Raw genomic sequence first — 23,158 nt, forward strand, 5'->3', positions numbered from 1 at the left:
TCAAAGACTAGATGCAAGAACAACTTCATCTTTAGGGGTTCTATAAAACACCACCAACATATGTGACATCACCATGATGAAGAAAACGTTCTTCCCCATTGAGCTGCTGATCCTTCGACTTTCTTTATGTGGGACAAAGCGTTTTATTCTGTTGCATGAGATATGGCTTGAAAGGCCCCGTGTCTGAGAGAGATAATATGAAGACTTAAACCACACTAAGGAATATGTGACTATTTTCCTTTCTTAAAAGCATATTTTAATAGGGACTAAGGGGAAAATGAGTTTAACTTTTAAACAGTAATGTAGTTTACATCATTATTTGTACTGCTAAAGGGGAGAATAATTGTGTGATCCAGAAGCCAGCCCCTCACCACTATGGTAGGCCATAAAAGAGTCCTCTATTTTCTCCCCATTCCTACCCATGAACTTTTGTCCCTCTTGCTTAATTTAACCTGACAGGTACCTAAAATATTGGTTTGATTTTTTCTCTTTATACATTATTTTTATTGTATTTTCCATTACCATTTTAATTTATTTTTATTAAACAATTTTTTATTTCTGTTCTATTACAGTTGTCCCAATTTCCCCCCTTGCCATTTACCCCCCTTATACCCTCTTCCACTTCCACCCATCCCCCCCTGCAATCACCCCATTGTTGTCCACGCCCATGAGTTTTCTCTTTTTTCTTGATTTGAAATTAAAAATTAAAGACAACATAACACCTAAATTATGAATTATATATTTGTGTCTATATATATAGATTATATATATGTGTAATATATATATATTACACAAAACCTAATTCACTACATTAATGGAATTAAAGAGAACATTCACATGATTATCTTAACAGATGAAAACAATGGATTTAATAATATTCATCATTCATTTATTATTTGTTAAAAGCTCTGAGTAATATATATATATTTCTTGGAAGAATTATTAGAGTAGATCACAGGGAATTCTATTGATTTATCCCCACATACCAAATACCTACTAATCTGCCCTTGCTGTGATCAAAATGGTCATCACAAACACCATAATGAAAAATATCCACATGAAGAATCGGTCTATGACTTTTGCAACCTTCTTCCATTCACTCCCCTTGGAGTTGGTGGCCTTGTGGTCTTTGAGGCACTTGGCGATGTATTCGATATTCCTCGTCAGCCCTTTGAACCGTGCACAGTAGCTGTCAGCCTCCTGCGGGTTCTCTCCCCGGCACCCCAAGTCATTCTTTACGAGTTTGTTCATCTCCTTCTTTCTGGGAAGGCCTTTGTTCCTGGCTATATTCAGACTGGGCTCTGGAAGTTTGTCATAAACCTTCGTGAGGTGGTCCTGCTCCCTGTGGCGGCGGGGGCTAAGGCAGCTCTCACCCATATCGTAGACGAACAACATCCTGGACATGTACTTCAGGAAAACCACCCTGGCCCAGGGGGGCACTGGCCGGGCCTCAGCCCCGCAGAAGTGGATATTCATCACCATGATGGTCAAGGCAGTGGAGGCTGTGATCAAGGCCATCGTGGCTATGTAGTATTTTCCTGGAAAATATCGCAACCAAGTCAGTTCAAAACTGTCCTTCAAACTGTCCTTCAACCGTTTGGCTCAAAAACCAAACACTTTTTAAAAGGAAGCTATATATACGAATGGGCTCTAGTACATACTTTTGAATCAAACTCCGTGGGTGTAAGTTCCAGCTCTGTCACTCACTAGCCTTGTGGCCTGAAATAAGTTATATGTGTGATCCTGCTAAGCCTCAGCTTCTCTCTTTGTAAAGTGAGTATAACAATGGTATCTAACTAGTAGGAACACTGTGAGGCTCAGTTGAGGTGATACGTGTAAAGTCCTCCACAAGGTCCCTTGTCCCAACTTCAAAGGTTTATGAATGTTTGCTGAGATCATGATGTGAAAAGCTTTCACTTTCAACAAACAAACAAATAAATAATTAATGATCTCGGCCAGTTCTCAGAATGGTCTTCAGACCTCATTAGTGTGAAAGTTCATTACTATTGGAAAAGAAGAGACACTATGTCACTATGTCCTAAATAGGCCTATGTCTTCAACAAATGATTGCATAAAGCAAATATTCCTGAAAAAATTTAAGGAAGGAAGCAACAAAAATAAAGGTAAAAGTACAGAAAAAAAAACCAAGATGATGAACAAAAGCAAGCTATATGAAAAGTCATGAAAGTAATGAAATTGATAAATTATTGCTAAGGCCACTGACAAAATAGAAGCATGTGGTAGTGGGGAGAGAAAGAGAGTATACAAAAGAGAAAATAACTAAATAAAAATTTAGAAAATAATATAGTAATCTTATAAATAGCTGTATGATGATGCAATTGAAAATCCTATCTGAAATTTCTAGAAATATATCAGATGTCAAATTTAGTGTAAGAAGAAGGAATGCTTGAATAGAAATGGAATTAATCAAATACCTCTATCTACTCTCCCCTTAAATATTCCAGGACCAAAAGGTTTGATAGGTTAGCGAGTCTTACCAGACTTTTAAGAAATAGGTAACTCATTCAAGTTGTTCCAGAAAAAGAAAAAGAAGAAAAATCACCTGGCTATTTTATGAAGTCAATTTAGCCTTGATTCCAAAAGTAACAAGAAGAGAAATAGTAAAGTTATGCCACTTATAGACATATTTGAGAAAGCCCTGTAAAAATTTTTAGCTAACTAAACCCACTGGTGTATTAAAATGATCATTCATCATGAAAAAGGAGGGCTTAGTTGAACATCAGAAAACCTAATTCACTACATTAATGGAATTAAGTGAAAAAGAAAATTCACATGATTATCTTAACAGACGAAAACAATGGATTTAATAATATTCATCATTCATTTATTATTTGTTAAAAGCTCTGAGTAAACTAAAACCAAATGGAACTTTTCTTAATATGGTAAAGGCTAAGGGCCAGATGCCTGATCAAATGCTGTATTTCATGAAGAAAACTTGACACATTTTTGTAAGACTGGAATTACATTTCTTTGGTGTAACAAATAAATTGTGGTTGTTAAATATATATTCCCAAGATCTGTGTGCACCTTTCCTAAAGAAAATGCATTTTTATATTATCACAGAAATAGAAGAAGTAATGCTTGCAGAATTCCTCAGACATGTCCTGAGACATCTCTCTTTAGAAACAGCCAGCTTGCTGTTGAATGTCGCTGCTGAAGGATAGGGAGGGACCTACCGATTAATGTTGTTTCAAATAGGGTTATGATTGGATGTCATTACTGTCCATTATTTCTGCCTCTCAGAAGAGGTAATGAAAATGTCATTACACCTCTTCTTTATTACTGGTAGAGTAGGGGGTAGAGACATTTCTGTCTATTTCTTTAAAAGTGTGTGTGTGTGTGTGTTCGCACATGTGCCTGCATGTCTGTGTCTTGCTTGGAGAGACATAGAAACAAACTTCCAAAGAGAGAAACCAATGTAATAACATCTAAATATTGGATATTAAGGGATTCAGTAGAGGGTAAAGGGGAAATGCAATATCCCTTTGATATTGGTCTCTACATCTCTTGTTCTGAAATATGTCTCCTCATTACCTACTTTAAGGAACTAAAAAGTGTGTCTAGCTTTTGATTTGGGTAAGCATCTTTAAAAAACATTTATTGAGGTTCAAGTACAGTCATCTCCATTTCCTCCATTTTAACATAGATGCTAAAATCCTCAACGAAATATCAGCAAACTGCATCTAGCAATACATTAAAAAGATCGTACACCATGATCAAGTGGAAATCATCCCAGGAATGCAAGGATGGTACAATATTCATGAATCAATGAATGTAATACATCAAATAAACAAAAGGAAAGACAAAAATCATATGATCATATCAATAGATGCGGAAAAAGCATTTGATAAGGTACAACACCCATTCATGATAAAAACACTCAGCAAAGTGGGAATAGAGGGAGCATTCCTCAACATAATAAAGGCCATATATGAGAGACCTACAGCCACCGTCATAATGAGCAAAACTAAAAGCTTCCCCACTAAGATCAGGAACAAGACAAGGATGTCTGCTTTCACCACTTTTATTCAACATAGTATTAGAAGTCCTAGCCACAGCAATTCAGATCAGACAAGAAAAGAAATAAAAGGCATCCAAACTGGAAAGGAGGAAGTAAAACTGTCATTATTTGCAGATGACATGATAGTGTACATAGAAAACCCTATAAACTCCACCAAAAAACTACTTGATCTAATAAGTGAATTTGGCAAAACAGCGGGATACAAAGTCCATATGCAGAAATCAAAGGCATTTTTGTACACAAACAATGAAATATCAGAAATAGAAATCAGGAAAAAAAATCCGATTGCTCTAGCAACAAGAAAAATAAAATACATCAGAATAAACCTAACTAAGGAGGTAAAAGACCTGTACTCAGAAAACTACACAACACTGAAGAAAGAAATCAAGGAAGACACAGATAAATGGAAGCATATACCATGTTCATGGATTGGAAGAATTAACATCATCAAAATGTCAATACTACCCAAAGAAATTCATAGATTCAATGCAATCCTTATTAAAATACCAATGACATATTTCATAGATATAGAACAAACACTTCAAAAATTTATATGGAACCATAAATGACCCTGAATAGTTGTAAAAATTTTTAGGAAGAAGAACAAAGTAGGTGGGATCACCATACTTGACACCAAACTATGTTACAAGGCCACGGTAATCAATACAGTCTGGTACTGGCATAAGAATGGACACATAGATTAAGAGAACAGATTAGAGAACCCAGAAATAAACCCAAGTCTCTGTGGTTAATTAATATTTGACAAAGAGGAGAGAAACATAAAATGGAATAAAAAGAGCCTCTTCAACAAATGGTGTTGAGATATGTATGGGACTTCCAGTCAAGATGGAGGTGTAGGTAGATACACTGTGCCACTTTGCACAACCAAAATAAGAACATCAAAAATTTAGAAACAACCCCCCCCCCAGTACTGACAGAAAATTGTACTGTATGGAGGTCCGACAACCAAGAAGTTGAAGAAGAAATATTCATCCAGACCCAGAGGAAGGGCAGAGTTGGGTGGCTGGACAGAGAGGGGTCTTGGCAAAAAAAAGTGGTGGCTGGCGAATCCTCGGGCTGGCACTGGGCAGATCCAGTGAGGCAGCCGATTGTGGAGGGGTGCGGTGTGCAAGGCAGCTGGCTGACTGCGGCCACACATTTGCATCCAGATAAACCAGATGAAATGGGTACCAAAACAGATCACACAACCCAGGGCCCCAGTGCTGGGAAATAGAGCGTAAAAGCACTGATTGAAAACACCTGTGGGGGTTGAGGTGCCGGGAGAGACTTCCAGACTCACAGGAGAGTTTGTTGGGAAGACCCACAAGATCCTAGAACATATACAAGCCCATCCACCCAGGGACCATCACCAGAAGGGCCCAATTTGCTTGGGGGAAGTGGCAGAAGGGACTGAAATCCAGCAGAGAGTGCAGAACAAGCACCATTGTTCCCTCTCTGATGGCCCCTACCCACATACAGCGTCACAACCCAGCAACTAGGTTGCCCCATCCTGGTGAACACCTAAGGCTCCACCCCTCACTACATAACAGGCACATCAAGACAAAAAGAATGGCCCAAATGAAAGAACAGATCAAAGCTTCAAAAAAAAAAATAGAATTAAGCAACAAAGAGATAGCCAACCTATCAGATGCACAGTTCAAAGCACTGGTGACCAGGATGCTCACAGAACTGGTTGATTTTAGTCACAAATTAAATGAAAAAATGAAGGCTACACTAAGTGAAATGAAGCAAATTATACAGGGAACCAATAGTGACAGAAACAAAACTGGGACTCAAATTAATAGAGTGGACCAGAAAGAAGAAAGAAACAACAGAAAAGAATGAAGAAACAAGAATTCAAAAAAAATGACAGGCTTAGGAAGCTCCAGGACATTTTTAAACATTCCAACATTCAAATTATAGGAGTACCAGAAGGGAAAGAGGAACAGCAACAAGTGGAAAATGTATTTGAACAAATAATAAAGGAGAACTTTCCCAGTCTGGCAAAGGAAATAGACTTCCAGGAAATCCAGGAAGCTCAGAGAGTCCCAAAGAAGTTGGACCCAAGAAGGAACACACCAAGGCACATCATCATTACATTAGCCAAAATTAAGATGAAGGAGAGAATCCTAGAAGCAACAAGAGATAAGGGAACAATCACCTACAAAGGAGTACCCATCAGACTGTCAGCGGATTTCTCAAAAGAGACCTTACCAGCAAGAAGGGGCTGGAAAGAAGTATTCCAAGTCATGAAATCCAAAGACCTACATCCAAGACTGCTCTACCCAGCAAAGCTTTCATTTAGAATGGAAAGGCAGATGAAGTGCTTCTCAGATAAGATCAAATTCAAGGAGTTCATCATCACCAAGCCCTTCTTGTATGAAATGTTAAAGAGACTTATCTAAGAAAAAGAAGATAAAAATATGAACAGTGAAAGGACAGCAAAGTCACAGTTATTAACAACCACACCTAAAACAAAAGCAAACTAAGAGAACAGCTAGATCAGGAGCAGAAGGATAGAAATGGAGATCACATGGAGGGTTAGCAACAGGGGAGTGGGAGGAGGAAAAGGGGGGAGAAGGTACAGAGAATAAGTAGCATAGATGGTAGGTAGAAAATAGATGGGGGAGGGCAGGAATACTATGGGAAATACAGAATCTAAAGAACCTGTGACTCATGAACATGAAGGAAAGGGGGGGAATGGTGGGGGAGGGGTGTGCAGGGTAGAGGGGAGTGAAGGGGGGAATGGGACAACTGTAATGGCATAATCAATAAAATATATATATTTTTATAAATATTTAATTTATTTATCTTTAGAGAGGAAGGGAAGGAGAGAAGGAGAGAAACATCAGTCTATGGCTGCCTCCCGTGAGTCCCCTGCTGGGAACTGGCCTGCAACCCAGGCATGTGCCCTGACTGGGAATCGAACTGCGATCATGTGGTTCGCAGGCCCGAGCTCAATCCACTGAGCTACACCAGCCAGGGCTCAATAAAATATATTTTAAAAAATGGGCAAAGGACCTGAACAGACAATTCTCCAAGGAGGACATACAGAGAGCCTAGAGAGGATGCTCTAGGATATGAAAGGATGCTCAGCATCACTAGCCATCAGAGAGATGCAAATTAAAACTACAATGAGATACCACTTCACACTGGTAAGAATGACCATCATAAACAAATCAACAAACAACAAGTGCTGGCAGGGCTGTGGAGAAAAGGGAACCCTAGTGCACCGTTGGTGGGATTGCAGACTGGTGCGGCCACTGTGGAAAACAGTATGGAATTTCCTCAAGAAACTAAAAATAGAATTACCTTTTGACCCAGCAATTCACTGATGGGTTTATACCCTAAGAAGCCTAAAACACTAATTCAAAAGAACCTATGCACCCCAATAGCAGCACACTTTACAGTAGCCTAGAGCTGGAAGGAGCCTAGGGGCCCATCGGTAAATGAGTGGATCAATAAATTATGGTACATTTACACAATGTACCATACTATGCAGCAGAAAAAAAGAAGGAGCTCCTACCCTTCACAACAACATGGATGGAACTGGAGAGCATTGTGCTAAGTGAAGCAAGCCAGGCAGTGAAAGACAAATACCGTATGATCTCACCAAAAAGTGGAACCTAATTAACAAAACAAACTGGCAAGCAAAATATAGCCAGAAAGCATTGAAGTCAACAACAAACTGACAGTAACCAGAGGGGAGGGGAGAGGGAAATCATGTGGGAAAGAAGGGAAGGGGACGTAAATGAACGTAAATGAGGGACCCATGGACGGAGCCAAGGGGGGATGGGGTTGAGGGTGGGAGGTGGACGTGGATAGCGTGGGGGAAAGTGGTGGTAGGAAAATGGAGGCAACTGTATTTGAACATCAATAAAAAAAGGAAAAAATAAATATATAAAATCTTAAAAACAAAACAGAAGGCAGAACTAGCAGTCTCAGTGCATGCTCCACCCTTAGAGGGACGTTTCATTATTACAGATGGATAAAAACATGATCTACTTTAGAATCACCTCAAATTCTCAAATTCTCAAAAGGTTACTAAATTAAACTCTCTCAGTATAGGAACCCACACTCTAACAAGCCACCCCATACCTATTAGACCCAATAGAGGTTGAGAATTATTTCATTAAAAATAGATGGGAGGCTTAAAAATCTGGTTTATCGTTTCTATCATGTTTGCCACTCTTCCCAAGAAGAGACCCCTTGTTATGTGAAAAGATAAAAACAGCCACTGTTTTCTCAACACTTACCATGTGCCAGTTCTGCCCTAAGCAACGGCACATGAGGTAGCAGTGACACGATGTGGCAGAGACTCAAAGATCAAGTAGTTTGTCTAAGACTGACAGAAATGAGGGGAGTCAGAGTTCAAATGCAGACTTCTTTGACCTCCAAATCAAGGCCCTTAACTGTAAGCCAGTGGTTTTTAGATTTGAATACAAAGTATATCAAAATCACGCAGAAGGCTCCTTAAAACAGGTGCTACCCCTCACTCCCAAAGTTTCTAATTCACTAAGTCTAGGGTGGGCACCGAGAATTCACATCTCTAAACCAACGCTGATGTTGTGGGTCCGGGGACCCCCCTTGGAGAATCACTGCTCTGAGCCATATCACCCCTCACTCTTCCTTTGGGTCACTCTGGAGACCACAGGACCAGTTTAGTTTCCAACAGCCACCTCTGCATCCAGAGATCCCAACCAAAGACCCTAGACAAAGTATGCGACATCCTGTGTGGAGTGTGAATGGCCTAATTGTTCTAAGTTTTAAAGGCACAGGTATAACCCCAGCCACTATAAAGTTAGGCTCAAAGAATAAGACGCTTGAACTCACCTATGAGAGGGACATTTTCTGAGGCCGGCATGATCTCTGCCACCATGAGCTGGAAAACAGTCATGGCTAAAAGGATGGTCACGCCCAGGGAGACCTTTTCCCCAGAGGCTGCCGGGAGATAAAAACTCAAGGGAGCCAGGAAAGATATGAGGACGCATGGGATGAGGAGGTTGACAATATAGAAGGAGGACCTCCTCTTCAGAAGGAGGGTGAATGTCACGTCAGGGTACGGCTCCGAGCAGCAGCCGTAGGAGATCACATTCTTCACCGCAGGCATGCCGTGGACCTCCCATTCCACGTCTTCGATGAAGTCAGAGAGGTCTCCGCTGTCCAGGGCGTTGAAGATGTCCACCTGATTGCCATTGTAGGTCCAGGAGCCAAAGGTCAGGTTGCACTGCTGGTTATCGAAGGGGAAGTAGGTGACGTCCACCACACAGGAGCTTTTGGTGATGGCTGGTGCATCCCAGGTGATCAGCCCATCGTATCGCAGGACCACATTGGTATTCACAGGCTCGGAAGATTCATCGTCAGCCCTGGAGGTGAGAGAAGAAAAAGGAGAGCAGCTTGCTGGAGGAACTTGCCAGCTTCCCACTCGAGACAGCTCACCAGCCTGTGCCCGTCGCTTTCATGTCTTTGGCAATGGGCCACCACTCTCCCTATCACTTTGTCTTGAAAATCTGGAATCAACTCTAATTTTCTCTTCTCCTCTGTCTCCTGTGACTAGTGAGGGGCAAGTCGTCCCAGACTCTTCCTTTAAAGAATGTGTGTTCTATGTCCCTTCCTCTCTAGTCCCAATGCCACTCTCTTGGTCCAGGTACAATGAAATGGTTTATGCAGCCGGACCAAAAGGAAACCTGTCAAAGCTGAACTCTAAAGGGGAGGCTCTGCGCACCTGACTTTGTTAACTTTGGGCACAAGAATATTAAAATAGCTTTTTGTTGCTGTTGTACATGTCTATTGTATAACATCTGGAAAACAGAAAAAGTTCATTCACCCACAGTTTAAGAGATAATCACTTATTCTGGATAACTTTTCTTTGTCCACATTTATGCCTGGCATTTGGGGGCACAGAATTTTTATTTTCCTTTAGGAAATTACTTTTTGCCCACCACCACTGCAAGGCGATGGACTGCTGATTAAGCCATAATAGGAGTTAAGACTTTCTGTCCAGGGATTGCCAGACAAGACACCTCTCCAGGGAGGGAGCAAAGGGACACAGACCCTGTCCTCACTTTTTCCCCCTTTAACTGCCCACTGGTGCCCCCCATTCACCAGAGCCAGGGGACAACGAAGCCCACTAGCTCAGGGGGAGTTTAAAGACATTCCTATTTATTCACTTCATGCCCAGTATCTTAGTCTAGATGTTGCATGATCTACTCCCATCCCACTGCCCAGCCCAATGTCTCCCAAGGTCTCCTGCACTCCCCCAACCAAGGCTGAAACGGTAACAGATCCTGTGAGTTTCCCTCCTTTCCTCAAACTCCTTTTTCTATCTATAATATCCTACATGTAGAAATCTGACACATTGCTCAAGATCCCCCTAAAATGCTATTGAATGTCAACTGTAATTGAAAAATAAAATTTAAAAATAAATAAAAGTACTTTAAAAAAAGACCCACCTATGAGAAGCCTTCCCTCTCTCTCCAGTCAAATAAAATCTCCATCTTGGAGGGCCACAGCACTGTATTTCTATGTTATAAGGACTTTATGTTTTTACCCTGTATTATAGTTTTTACATACATTTCTTATTTGACTATTCCTTGAGGCCATAGACTGACTTTTAAAATCCTAACTCATTCCTCAGCGCATTACAGAATGCCTTGCACAGAAGAAAGGTGGTAAGAAAGTAAATGGGTTGACTAAGTAAATAAGGTTCATTCTCCTTTAGAAAGTGTCCTGACATCATAGAAATAATCATAGAGAGATTTGGGGTTCAAAACCTGGTTCAGGTTTTATAAACTTGAGCAAGTTACATTTCTGTCACTAGCCTGTGAAAGCAGGGATTGTAACACCTCAAGTTTCTTCTTTAAACCTTATATTAAGTATATAACTATATGTATTAATTTCTTATTGCTATTATAACATATTTCCACAAACCTATTGTCTTAAAACAATACAAATTGAACATCTTTGTGGCTCTAAAGGTCAGAAATCCTAAAACAAAGATGGAGACAAGGCCACATTCCTTCTGGTGACTTCCTTGTCTTTTCCAGTTTCTGGAGGCTGCCTGCATTCCTTGGAGTAGGTTCCTTCCTTCCATCACTCTGACCTCTGCTGCCCTCAAAGCACCTCCTACCCTGACCCTCCTGTCCCTCTTTTGCAAGGACCCGTGTTTACCTTGGTCCCATCAGGGTAATCTCCTCATCTCAAGTCCTTAAGTTAGTCACCCCTGCAGAGTCCCTTTGCCTCTCTGTTAGGTAACATATTCCCAGGCTTCGGTAATGTGAATGTGGACTCTTTGGGGGCTATCATTCTTTCTACCACACTCCATAAAACCCCAACTTTGCCTGACACACAGTAAGTGCCATATATACATATAACCTTCTTCTCTTCCCCTTCACTGTAACTGGATTCCATGTTCTCAACTGGAATATGAAAAAATTCCAGAGACAAAAGTTCAAAATGGAGGGCAAGAGAACCGCATGACTGGAAGAGAATGTTTAAATTGTTTCCCTCTTTTCCTCCCTTTCCTCTTCCACTTGGTGTCCTCCAGGCAGCCTCTCCTCCCTGCTGTGGCTGATGGAAGATTAAACTGATTCGAGTCGCCTTGCACTTGAGCACACAGGCCTCTCCGGGAGGGGGCTGTAAGAATCCCATCCCCAGAACTGGAGGCGTGGCCTGGTACAGGACAGCACAATGAGGGCCAGCCCGTTTCTCCATCACCAGAGACTGCCCGGAACCCAGCATGGATGTGTCCATTCACTCCAGGCCGCAACCCAACCCTTTCTTTCTCCAATGTCTCAGTTGTTCGAGTACCCCCTTTTGTCTGCTTCCACATTAAAAAGAAACTCCCTTGTCTTCCAAGGCTAACTTCCCCTGGGCACTGTGATTCCTCTCCTCCCAAATCTCCTTCGGGATTTTGCTTCTCTCGGTCTCTCGTATTCTCTCTGGCTCCTCCAGTCTCTTCCTAACTTTGTCACCCAAGTCTCTACCACCAACTTCTCCTCCTCCCAGGCACTTCCCACATTTCTCCCCTCCTTCCTTCTCCCCTCCTCCCCTCTGTCTTGAGGACAGATGCTCTCAAGAGTAATGGATACCTGCTGCTGTCACGTCCCCACCTTGCTTGCATTCTTGCAGCTCGGCCTCCTCCCAGCAGGCTCTCTTTCAAAGGTCATTCATGACTCACAAACAGACAAACCTAAAGATGGCTTCTAAGTGCCTATCTTGTTCCACTCTTCCCAAGCATTTCACACTGCAGCTTGTTCCTAGACATCCTTCCTCCCTTGGTTTTTATGACAGCTCTCTCTCAGTTCTCCTTCTTCCCCTTTATCCATTTCTTCCAAGCGTCCTCTGCACATTCTTCAGTGGAGAGCTTCCCCAGTTCTAACCTCAGCCATTTTCTTTCTTTCCTTGAATAGTTCCACAAAGGGTTAAAGAGCTTCTGGTATCTCCGTCCCTGATCTTCCCAGGTTTAAGGCTCGCCTCTGCAGTTCCTTCATTGGTCATCCCCATGCGGATATTCCTTTGCTCCCCGAACTGAACCACTCCCACACCAAACTCCTCATCTTTTCTTCCAAACTTGCTCCTCTTCCTCCTCCCTTATTTGCAATCTCATCTAAAACCTTCGCTATCCTCGCAGTCACCTAGGCCAGCAATTTTCAATCTTTTTTATCTGGTGGCACACATAAACTAATTAAAAAGTTCTGTGGCATACCCCAAGATATATATTTTTGTCAGTTTGACAAAAAATAGTCATAATTTTGGTTTTGATTCATTCATACCAGACAGTTATTATTGTGTTGGCTGTTGTCTTTTTTTTTTTGAAACAATATAAAGGAAAAGAGATCAGTGCCCCTGACTAAATAGTCAGATATTGCATGTTTTAGAAATTCTTGCAGCACACCAGTGGAAAATCACTTATGCATGCTACTTAACTGAAATTCAAAGCTAAATGCTAGAAAATCTTTCTGAATACAATAGGGTACCCAATTCCTTACTAGTATTAAAGTATTAAAACTACCCATTAAAACCCAACAATTAGAGCCCTGGCTGGTGTAGCTCAGTGGATTGAACACAGGCCTGTGAAGCAAAGGGTCGCTGGCTCAATTCCCAGTCAGGGCACATGCCTGGGTTGCAGGCCAGGTCCCCAGTAGCGGACACATGAGAGGCAACCACACATTCATGTTGCTCTCCCACTCTTTCTCCTTTCCTTCCCCTCCCTCTAACAAAAAAAAAATTAGAACTCGCATAATAATAAATGCACATTTGGAATTTCTATAATCCACTCTTTCCTGAATCTAAAACTGTCAGCAATTCTTGTAGCCACTTATACTAAGCATTATATTAGCCATATACTTACACTAAATAATGTCACCAGAATTTTGACCCCCCAATTGCTTATTCCTTTACCGATTTGGTAACAGAGCCAGTGTTTGCTGGAACCATTTTCTTTCTGAAGAGTTCACTGCCTCTTGGGAAAATTTGTTGCTCAAGTTATTAGTTATTCTTTTTTAATTGCTTATCTTCCCCCTAATTTCTTTTCACTGTCTTGGGTTTTGTTCTCTGGAGCAATCATCTCTCTTTTCTCTGCCGCATTTCCTTTACGATTGCCTAAGGCAGCCATCAGGTCTTCCCAAGGACACTTCTCTTCCAAACTAAGCACCAACAAATTCAACCACTACCCATATGCGCCAACTTCCAGGCCTATCACCATCCAGATCCTCCCTAACAAGTCTCACCCCATGAGACTGGGGATTTAGGCACCAATGGCGAATCTAGATGTTAGCCATCTTTCTACCTGAACTATATCACACTGAACTGCATCCCCTCCCTTAGATGCCTCTTTCCTCTCCCCACCACCACTCAGACAGCCCACTTTGTGGTCTACAAGGTTCTGTACCAGCTTCGGGGAAGTGGTGATATTATATCTGGGATCAGAAGATTCTGTAGGTCCAGGGATTCAGCTAGAACAACCAGGGTCGGGGAAATGGTTATAATTGGGGGTCCCTCTTTTGCCTAATCATATAATTCTCTTCGATTCTCATTTCAATGGTTGAAAAAAATACAAAAGACATCCAACAATAGCTACATTTAGAGTGTCCTCTAACTAATAAAAGTCTGGCGTTACTGAGAAGGAGAACGCAACAGACTGCCTGGGGTGGGAGGGCAGGGAAGGTTAGAGTCAACCCAGAGGAACGGAAATGTGTTGATTAACTGGTGTGGTGAAAAGTTTGTGTGTGAAAGGTTGGGGAACAGAACTCACACATCTCAATGGAAAGAGAATGGGGCCAGAATTGACCAAAGCCACAGTGGGTTTGTGTGAGCCCATGAGCGTACAACTGGTTTCTCTGATAAGGGGGATCTGCGATCAGCCTGACTTAGGTCACCCCACAAAGTTGCCTTGGGGCATTTCAGTAAGAGTTGGGCACTACTTCAGCCACTCAAAACAGGAAGGACAGGAGAACCAGCATGGTTTGTTTTCCAGGAGGAACTGTTAGAATTTACAGAATGCTGTAAGTGCTCTATGTAAACTGTATTTGCTGATTATTCTCCTACACCCTGTTGATGAGAGGAGGTATCAGAGGACATGGCTTTTTCTCACCCTGTCTGTGTATGCGTGCGGGGAGTGGGTAGGTGAGGAACTGGAACGATAAAGCATAAGCACGTGGATGTTATCTTGCCTGGGAAAGAATATGGAAGATTCTTCTAGCCGCCCAGAGTGGGGAATGGTCAGCAGGACCAGGGTGATGTTTCAAGAGGTCATAATCCTTGGATGAGCTCTCCAAGGAAGGGGTGAGACTAAAATCCAGGCTGTAGCCCACCAGCACCGCTTCCTGAAGGGGAACTCATGCCCACTAGCAGGCTGAGCTCCTTCTTGGGAGAGGTCCACAGCTTCCCCTCGTTCACCTTGTTCTGAGCCAAAGACAAACCTTTCCCAACCCACAGAAACTTGAGCTCCAGAATAAAGAGAGACAGAGCCCCTTTGACAGTGCGTGGAGCAGCTGGGCCTGAACTGCGACAGACCAGTCTGGTCCTTCCTCACACTGGGGTCCGTGGACCAGCAGGACCAACATCTGGAGCTTATACAAATGCAGAACAAAAAGCTCTACCCCAGACCCACTTAAATCAGAATCTGTATTTTAACAAGCTCCTCATGTCATTCATGTGTACTTTACAGTTTGAGAAACATAAACCTTACCCATCCATTTACTCAAGGCCCTTTGCAATCTAGTACATCCTCCACTCCATGCAAAGTCCAAAATTCACAGGCCATCTTCTAACTGGCCCATTCTGATTTAATCTTAGTAGTATCATTGTTATTGATACCTGATCTTGGAGAAGCGAACACCCTAATATGGGATGAATTGGGCCCCTGCTCCAAATTCATAGGTTGAAACCCTAGCCCCCAGCACTTCAGAATACCACCTTATCCAAAATAGTCATTGGAGATATAATTAGTTAAGATGAGACCACATTGGTATGGTAGGGTGGACACCTAATCCAACATAACTGGTGTCCTTATAAAAGGGAACATGTGCACACAGACAAGACAGAGAAAATGCCGTGAGAGGATGAAGGCAGAGATTGGGGTGATGCTTCTACAAGTCAAGAAACAACAAAGATGGTCAGCAACCCCCGGAAGCCAGGGGAGTGGACAGGAACAGATTCTGCCGCACAGCCCCCCAAAGGAACCAGCCTTGCTGACTGACACCTTGATGACGCACGTCTAGCCTCCAGAACCGTGAGTTAACACATTTCTGTGGTTTTGGCTCCTCAGTGTGTGACACAGGGTCACCACAGCCCTAGGAAACTAACACGGCCTCTGGTACAGTTCTTACCTGAACAGGGGAATGTAGCTCTAAGTTTTATGAGCCGCTATTTTGTCATCTAAGATTTTATGACCATCATTTCAGGGCCCAGGAACAGGTATTGATCATTAATCATGTTTTAAATATTCCTTGTTTTATTTTGTTTAAATTCTTTTAAAACAACAAGTTCGCTCCTGAGAAGCTACTGACTTGCGCTTACTTGTTATACAGGACAATGTCCGGCCTCCACACCAGGTCGCTGGGGATCCTGAGGGAATCCAGCCCGTCATACTGGTCTCGATCCCACGTGAGGTACGCGTCGTGCCAGATTTGGCGGATCCACAAATAGGCAGTCAGAATTTGGTTTCTTTCATCCTGCACAACGAACCCAGATACCATTTTGTGCAGTAGACACCTCCGCTGAATGCCCTTCATCTCTAGACCACTTGTTCTTCACACAGGAATTCCGAGAGCATTGCTCTGTTTTCAGTAAATAAGTGAGCACTTTCTCAGTCTAACCCCTTGACTGACTGCCAAGGCCATATTTTTTTTCTCCTTCATTTAATGTTCAAAATGTAAAGTGAAAAAATATTTAAGCCATCAAATCTTTGCATGAATCGACTGCCCAGATTTCTTCGAACACGATCAAGTGGTGATTCATTTTGAATGAGAAAGTCAGGAAATCTCATTTACAGTGGACAGAAGAAAAGTCTTCCAAGTTTCATAATTTTGTGTAATTAAACAGAGATAAGCACTAAATAAGGTATGTCATCTTAAACCACCACCTTTCTTTTTTTTAATTGGAATAAAATACATATAACATAAAGCTCACCATGTTAACCATTTCGAAGTGGTTTTACCACTTCACGATTCTGTGGCTTCCAGGATATTCACAACGTTATGCAACCATCGTCACTGTCTAATTCCAGAACATTTTGTCACCTACCCCCCACCCCAAAAAACTCAGGCCATCAAGCAGTTACTCGCTATTTTCCCCGCCATTCCATCGTCCCTGGCAACCAACACTCTGCTTCCTGTCTCTGTGGTTTTGCCTATCTTGGACATTTCACAGCAATGGAATCATATAATATGTAAGACCATCTTTCTTTACATGATCTCAGACTGGTACTGTTAATGGCCAGGACAGGTAGCGCTTAGTGAAATTAATTTTGGAGAACGCTTCCTCCCCCTGGTGTCCCCTTCCCCCACCAGCTTCAACACGCAGCTGTCTATTCTCATTCTCTCTCTCATTCCCAGTTAAAACATCCCTTTGGAAAATACCGTTAGTTTCTTTCTAAGCAACACGCCAAAGAGTCACCACTTTCTGGTACCCACCATGTCCTTGATCTGAGAAAGTGTGATCTGCAGTGTGACATTCAGGACCTCATCTGTGTCTTCTACCGGACGGAGAGCACTGGAATAATCTTCAAAAAGGTCGTTGAACAACTTCTGGGCATATTTTCCATCTGCTGTTTCTGCAACTGCTCAAAAAGGGGATCAACCTGGATCAACATTTGGTGTCACATATATTTCAAAACAAAAAACAACAGACTGAAGACTAGAACTGGGAATGACCCGGCATCAGCTAGGGACAAGCTTTTGGTGGACTAGGGGTTTTTTTCTAGCTGGACCCACTGGGATCAGTGTGAGCCAGTAGGAAGCATAGAACACTTCTTTGCAGTTAGATCACTGGTTCTGTTTGCTGGTCCACCCTACCTCCCACCAAAGGAGTGGCCCCAAATGAACAGAGATGGTTACCCACCCACCAGTCTCTTACCTCTCAGTCTGAAGGCAGCAAAGTAAATCCAACAAAAGGAGATGCAGGAATGGGACCAGTTCATCTCTTTTCTGAGCCTCTATTAGTTCCCAGAGAGGCAGTGTGACTCCCCCACCGTGAATGGGAAGGGGCTGGGCACAAAGATTCTACTCTGGAGCAGTCTCACAGCAGCCGATGGGAGAGTTCAGGTTTGCACTGCACAGAGAGACTGAAGGGTGGATATCTCTCCTCCCCTGTAATCTGAGACTGGTAGCTCCAGTGGCTGCGATGCCCAGAGTCCCAGGTGGGTTAGGTTGGGCGTGCTGCCCTGGAAGGACCATCCCAGTTGAGGGTCCCTAGCCACCCTCAGCAGGAGCATCCAGATCAAACTTCCAGGGAAATACAGGTAGGCGCCTGATACCTTCGAGATTCCATCTTAAAAGACGGTACTTTTCAGGCCCTGGCTGGTGTAGCTCAGTGGATTGAGCACGGGCCTGCAAACCAGAGAACTGGGGATCAGCTGGTGTTCGATCCCCAGTCAGGGCACATGCCTCGGTTGCAGGCCAGTTCCCAGCAGGGGAACACACAAGAGGCAACTATACATTGATGTTTCTCTCCCTCTCTCCCTCCCTTCCCCTCTAAACATAAATAAATAAAATCTAAAAAAAATAAAAAATAAACATATCTAAAAAAAAAGATGGTACTTTCCACACCTGCAGCAAGCAGATTCAACCCGAGTTTGGGACTCAGGGAGACTGAACAGAGCCGGCCTCGGGCTCTGAGCAACATTTGAAGAGGAAAAGAGAAGCAGTTCCGAGATCTCAAGAACAGTTTGGCATTTGGCTTTCTTCTCTGCCTTCTGCTTCTCATCCCTGCTTCAGGTGTGCCACTGGGCACAAATCCCGTGTAGCGTGTGTGAGTCTATATGTGAGGGGTGTGTTGGATGGGAGAACAGTGCCCTTCAGAAACAGCAGCACTGTGTTTTGCACTCAGGCTGGATGGCCAGCCCAGACCCTTCCTAGCTCCGCCATAATACTGAGCCTTCCCGAACTAGACACTGGGAAAACACTGGCCTCCCTCTCTCTGAGTTATTAGGATATCACTTGCAAAAACATTTTTAAAAGATTTTATTTATTTATCTTTAGAGGGGAAGGGAAAGAGAGAAACATCAATGTATGGTTGCCTCCCATGAGTCCCCTGCTGGGGGACTGCAACCCAGGCATGTGCCCTGACTGGGAATCGAACCTCGATCGTGTGGTTCGCAGGCCCGCGCTCAATCCACTGAGCTACACCAGCCAGGGCAACAAAAACATTTTGAAAATTGTAAAGCACTATGTAAATGTTGGTGATTTTCACCTTTCAGCCTTGCCGATCCAGAATTTCTATACTTACCAAGTTACCCAGGGCTTACCGGCTCTAAAAAATGATTCAAAGGCTACTAACCAAATCAGCATGAGAATGATTCAGAAGTAATGATGATATTATCAAGGATGACATCCCTTGGCATTGACTGTTACTTAATATAATTTTACAGCTTTTTCTCATCTGGGATCCAATTCTGCTCCCACAAAAGAATGTCAGTTTTCCATTGCCATAGCCTGCCATCCTCATGCCTGGGGAATCTGCCTTGGAAAACCCAGTTAGGCTCCTTGAGTTGCCTGGAGTCAAAGCAAGGAAGGTGGGATAGCTCCAGTTCATCAGGTTACCGCTGGCAGAGGAGTCACCCTGTCCCTTCTAAGGAATATATCCTCCAAATGGAACAGACACTCAAGCCATCAGCTAAATGTGATTCTTAATTGCCTGTACCCTGGTGTTGAGTGTAAAGGCCTTATCTTCCTGATGCCCTAGACCGACTCACCCATCAAAGGACACAATTCCTAGCACCCATGCTTGCGCAGGCCTCCATCAGCAAACTGCCTGCTCTGGAATCTCCGAGGCTGAAAATACTTTTGAAATTGAATTGAACGCCTCCTTTTCACGTGAGGAGACTGAGGTCCAGAGATACCCAGGTCACTAGCTTTTCCTCAGCTCCAAACCAGAGAGAGAAGGAGAGTGAGGGAGAGCGAGGGAGAGAGAGAGAGAGCGAGGGAGAGCGAGGCCTGCAATATAGTGGTCCTGTAGCTTGCAAGACTCTAATGGAAGAAGAAATCCATTGAATTCACTATTTGGAATCCAATAAGGCCAAAAGAAAAATCAGGCAGGTATGTTTTAGCCGGCTTTTTCTAAAATGTGGGCTCAGACAGCTTGGTTGGGGGGAGTGCTGGAGGTAGAAGAGTTGAGAAAAAAACAGAAAGAACTCATGGACACGAACAACAGTGTGGTGATTGTGGCTGGGAGGCGGTGGGTGGAGGTGGAAGAGGGTGTGGGGGGATACATGGTGATGGGGAAAGATTTAATATTAATAATAATCTGAATAAACCTCAGCTATCCAGAAATTTGGAACCTCCTAAGTGCACCCTATTTCCCACGCACCCATTAACTGAGGATAGGTCCTATCTACTGGCACATCAATCCAGGTTCGCAGAGCACGGAACTATTTCAGTTTGGAAGTTCAGGATTCTCAGGCCGGCAGCTACCTTTCGCCAGCTCATGGGTAGACCTCCTGAACAGCATCTCACCTCAGGTTGTGCAGAACCATCCCCTGAGGGAGTATACTCTGGCCAGAAAGTAAGAGACCCACGATTCAGAGAACTTCTAGAGAGCAAAATAATCCTTTCAATGCCTGCCCCTTTTGGGAAGCAGCAGTCCCTGCCACAGCGGAGTGGTCCCACCGTTTCAGATTTGCAAGGAGCCAAGGGACCGACAGGCACTCATCTATTGCTGAGTATGGTACCAAGGTATTAGACACATTTCAGAGGATCCTACTATTTTAAAACACGATTTTTATTGTGTAATCAGTGCCATGTCTAGTGCAGAAATATTAGAAAGCACTATGCAGAAAAAGAAAGGACACCTAGAAGAATCCAAGCAGAGAGAGACAGAGTTTATAGGCAGACATCCTTTAAAAATGTTCAACACGGCACTGCGTTGCCCCGTCCTTCGGGTCTGCAAGGACACAGACAGACCCTGAGCAGAACTCTGCCTTGCTCCGTACAGATCGTGAGCACACAGAAGTGCTGAGGGTGCTTCTAAATACTCTTCCCCTGCCCCTCGCCTCTCCCCTCAGGGTCCCTGCTCAATGCTGTTTGGTTGAAGCTGCTGAGAACCCTTTGCCTGTTGGGGTCACATCCCCTGGAGCCCTGTGGTTCCATTCCAGAAGGCCAACAGCACTGTTCCAGTCCCTTGGAAGAGACCCCCTGCCTGACAAAGAATCCTAAGGAACACTTTTGCTAAGAGACCCTCTCCTAGTAGCAGAGGGGGGAGGGGAAGGATCAAGGGGTGAAGAGGACAAATACCTTCATCCTGCTACCTGTACTTTGTACACAAAAAGTTGCAAAAGTCAAACATAATGTTTTATAAAGAATCCCCCCATAAATTAAAATGGTATGAATATTTTCTCCATTTCATTAAATCTAGAATCAGAATATTTTTTAAAGATTTTTTAACTTATTTTTTAGAGAGAAGGGGAGGGAGAAAGAAAGAGAGGGAGAGAAACATGGATGTGTGAGTGATATATCAATCAGCTGCCTCTTGCACATGCCCCGACCAGGGACCAAACCAGACATGTGCCCTGATCAGGAATTGAACCTATGATCTTTAGTGTTGAAGGACAATGTCCAGCCAACTGAGCCACTCTGATCAAGGTCAGAGTCAGACTATTTTTAACACATGAAGAACTCTTAGAAACCATCCAGTTGAGCTCCCTCAGTTTACAGATGGAAAAACAGGGCCAGAGAGGGGGTATATGGGAAAGGATTCTGACTCTCCATTGAAAGCCCAGTCGAGACCCTCAGCCTCCCCTAGGAGCCCGAGCTCTTGGCAGAGGACAGCTGTCCTGGCCACTCAGAGCTGTGACACCGGCTCACCCCTGGTTTCCAGCTCGCTGAAATCATAGTGATGCCCCATGGGCCTCCATGGGGAAACAGGCCTTTGTGCCCAAGGACCTATTTCACAGCTACTTTCTAAGTTTGCTGGATTCACCCTGGGCATGAGCCTCGAAATTAAAAAGTCAAAGTTTTTTCAAGGAATGGTCTCCCAATTCTTTCACCACGAGCCAGGGTGTGGGATGAGGGCTGGTAGCTGGGATGCCAAGTTGTGTCCAAAGGGCTACCCACTGAGGCAGAGCTTCTTCCTGCCTTTGTTTTCATAATCAAAAAAAGCAGTATCATGTTGAGTTTAAAAGCACAACCTCCAGAATCGACTGCTTGGATTCAAGCCCACCTGCCTCTTACTCGCTGTATAACTTTGAACAGATTACTACGTCTCTGTGCCTGTTTCTTTAGCTCTAAAATGAGGAAAATTATAATACTGCCTCTTGGGGTAGTTTTGAGAACTAAAGGAGTTAATATATGTGAAGCCCTAAGAATGGCGCTTGGCCATAAAAAGTGCTAAATAAGTGATATTTAAAGGGGGGAAATGTACCCCAGCATTTTAAAAAATGACCATGTAACCTGTAGCCACAATTCACTCTATCTTGGTCTCTATCTTCTATCTGTCTGTCTGTCTATCTAACTATCCATTTCTCACTCTCCTCCAACTCCATCCCCTGTCTCTCTCCTCTCTCTCTCTCTCTCTCTCTCTGTCCCCCTAACTTCTTGAAGGACCCCAGCCCCCATGTCCATGGCCTGTTAGGAACCGGGCCACACAGCAGGAGGCAAGCAGAGGAAGAGCAGGCTAACCAGTCCCTGGTGCCGAAAAGGTTGGGGACCTGAGTTAGAGGATAATAATTTTACCCGACAAGCAGTTCGTACCATGAGCAGAGAGTATCAGTCCTGGCGTTCCCTTGTTGTCCTTTTTATTGCAGCGTTAACATTATTGTCAATCCTCAGTCCCATCTCGGTTTCATAGCTGTGTTTTCCACCTTCTCACCCACTCAGTGAGAGTCAGCCCACCTAAACCCATCGCAGGGGCTGGCAAGCTTGTGCTGTGGAGGATTGGATAGTGAGTATTTTCCGCTTTACAGGCCATACGGCCTCTGTAGCGGCCACTCTCTGCCACAGCGGTGCTGGGAGGTGGCCGTGGGCAATATGTAAATGAACGAGTGTGCTGGACTCCAATAAAGTTTCACTTACAAAAACAGGTGCCCAGCCATAGTCTGCTGACCCTCGATACAGGTCTGCAAATCCTTAAATCCACTGCAACGGACCCAAGAAAACTGCAGTAGGGGTCAGTGTTCCAGAAGAGGACAGAGCACCAGTGGAAGGAAAGCCAGGATCCCCAGCTTGAAGTGGGCAGACCCGTGATGAGGCTGGGCTGGCACTGACTGAAGCTCAGCCGGTGAAGTTCAAATTGTGTCCCCACACAGGCTCCCAGGGGCCCCGCACTAGATTCCTAGAGAGAGGGAGCTCTCACACATGAAAGGGGCCTTCCCGTTGGAGAGCCAGAAACACGTGGGCACTGGAGAGCACACAGCAGCCCTGCAGGACCTCCTGGAAACCAGGAGCAGTGAGCCGCATGTCT

At 43.7% G+C, this 23,158-nt stretch overlaps 1 protein-coding gene across 2 annotated transcripts; it reads right to left on the minus strand.

Annotated features, from left to right (window-relative positions):
- Positions 1-923: 923 nt before the first annotated feature.
- Positions 924-18,044, minus strand: CHRNA9 (cholinergic receptor nicotinic alpha 9 subunit). 2 transcript variants are annotated; one of them, XM_037064291.1, is made up of 5 exons: positions 17,621-18,044; positions 17,179-17,267; positions 16,064-16,218; positions 8,876-9,408; positions 924-1,538 (listed from the first exon to the last, which is right to left on the minus strand). In XM_037064291.1, the coding sequence occupies exons 1-5, from the start codon at positions 17,682-17,684 to the stop codon at positions 997-999; spliced, it is 1,383 nt and encodes a 460-aa protein (XP_036920186.1). In that variant the 5' UTR covers positions 17,685-18,044; the 3' UTR covers positions 924-996. The 2 variants fall into 2 exon arrangements, with proteins under 2 accessions (XP_036920186.1, XP_036920185.1); XM_037064290.1 differs by having other exon boundaries at positions 17,179-17,324.
- Positions 18,045-23,158: the final 5,114 nt, after the last annotated feature.

The sequence above is a fragment of the Sturnira hondurensis genome, unplaced genomic scaffold (assembly GCF_014824575.4).
Source record: "Sturnira hondurensis isolate 20B ecotype Veracruz unplaced genomic scaffold, ASM1482457v3 Scaffold0015056, whole genome shotgun sequence".
NCBI classification, from domain to species: domain Eukaryota; kingdom Metazoa; phylum Chordata; class Mammalia; order Chiroptera; family Phyllostomidae; genus Sturnira; species Sturnira hondurensis.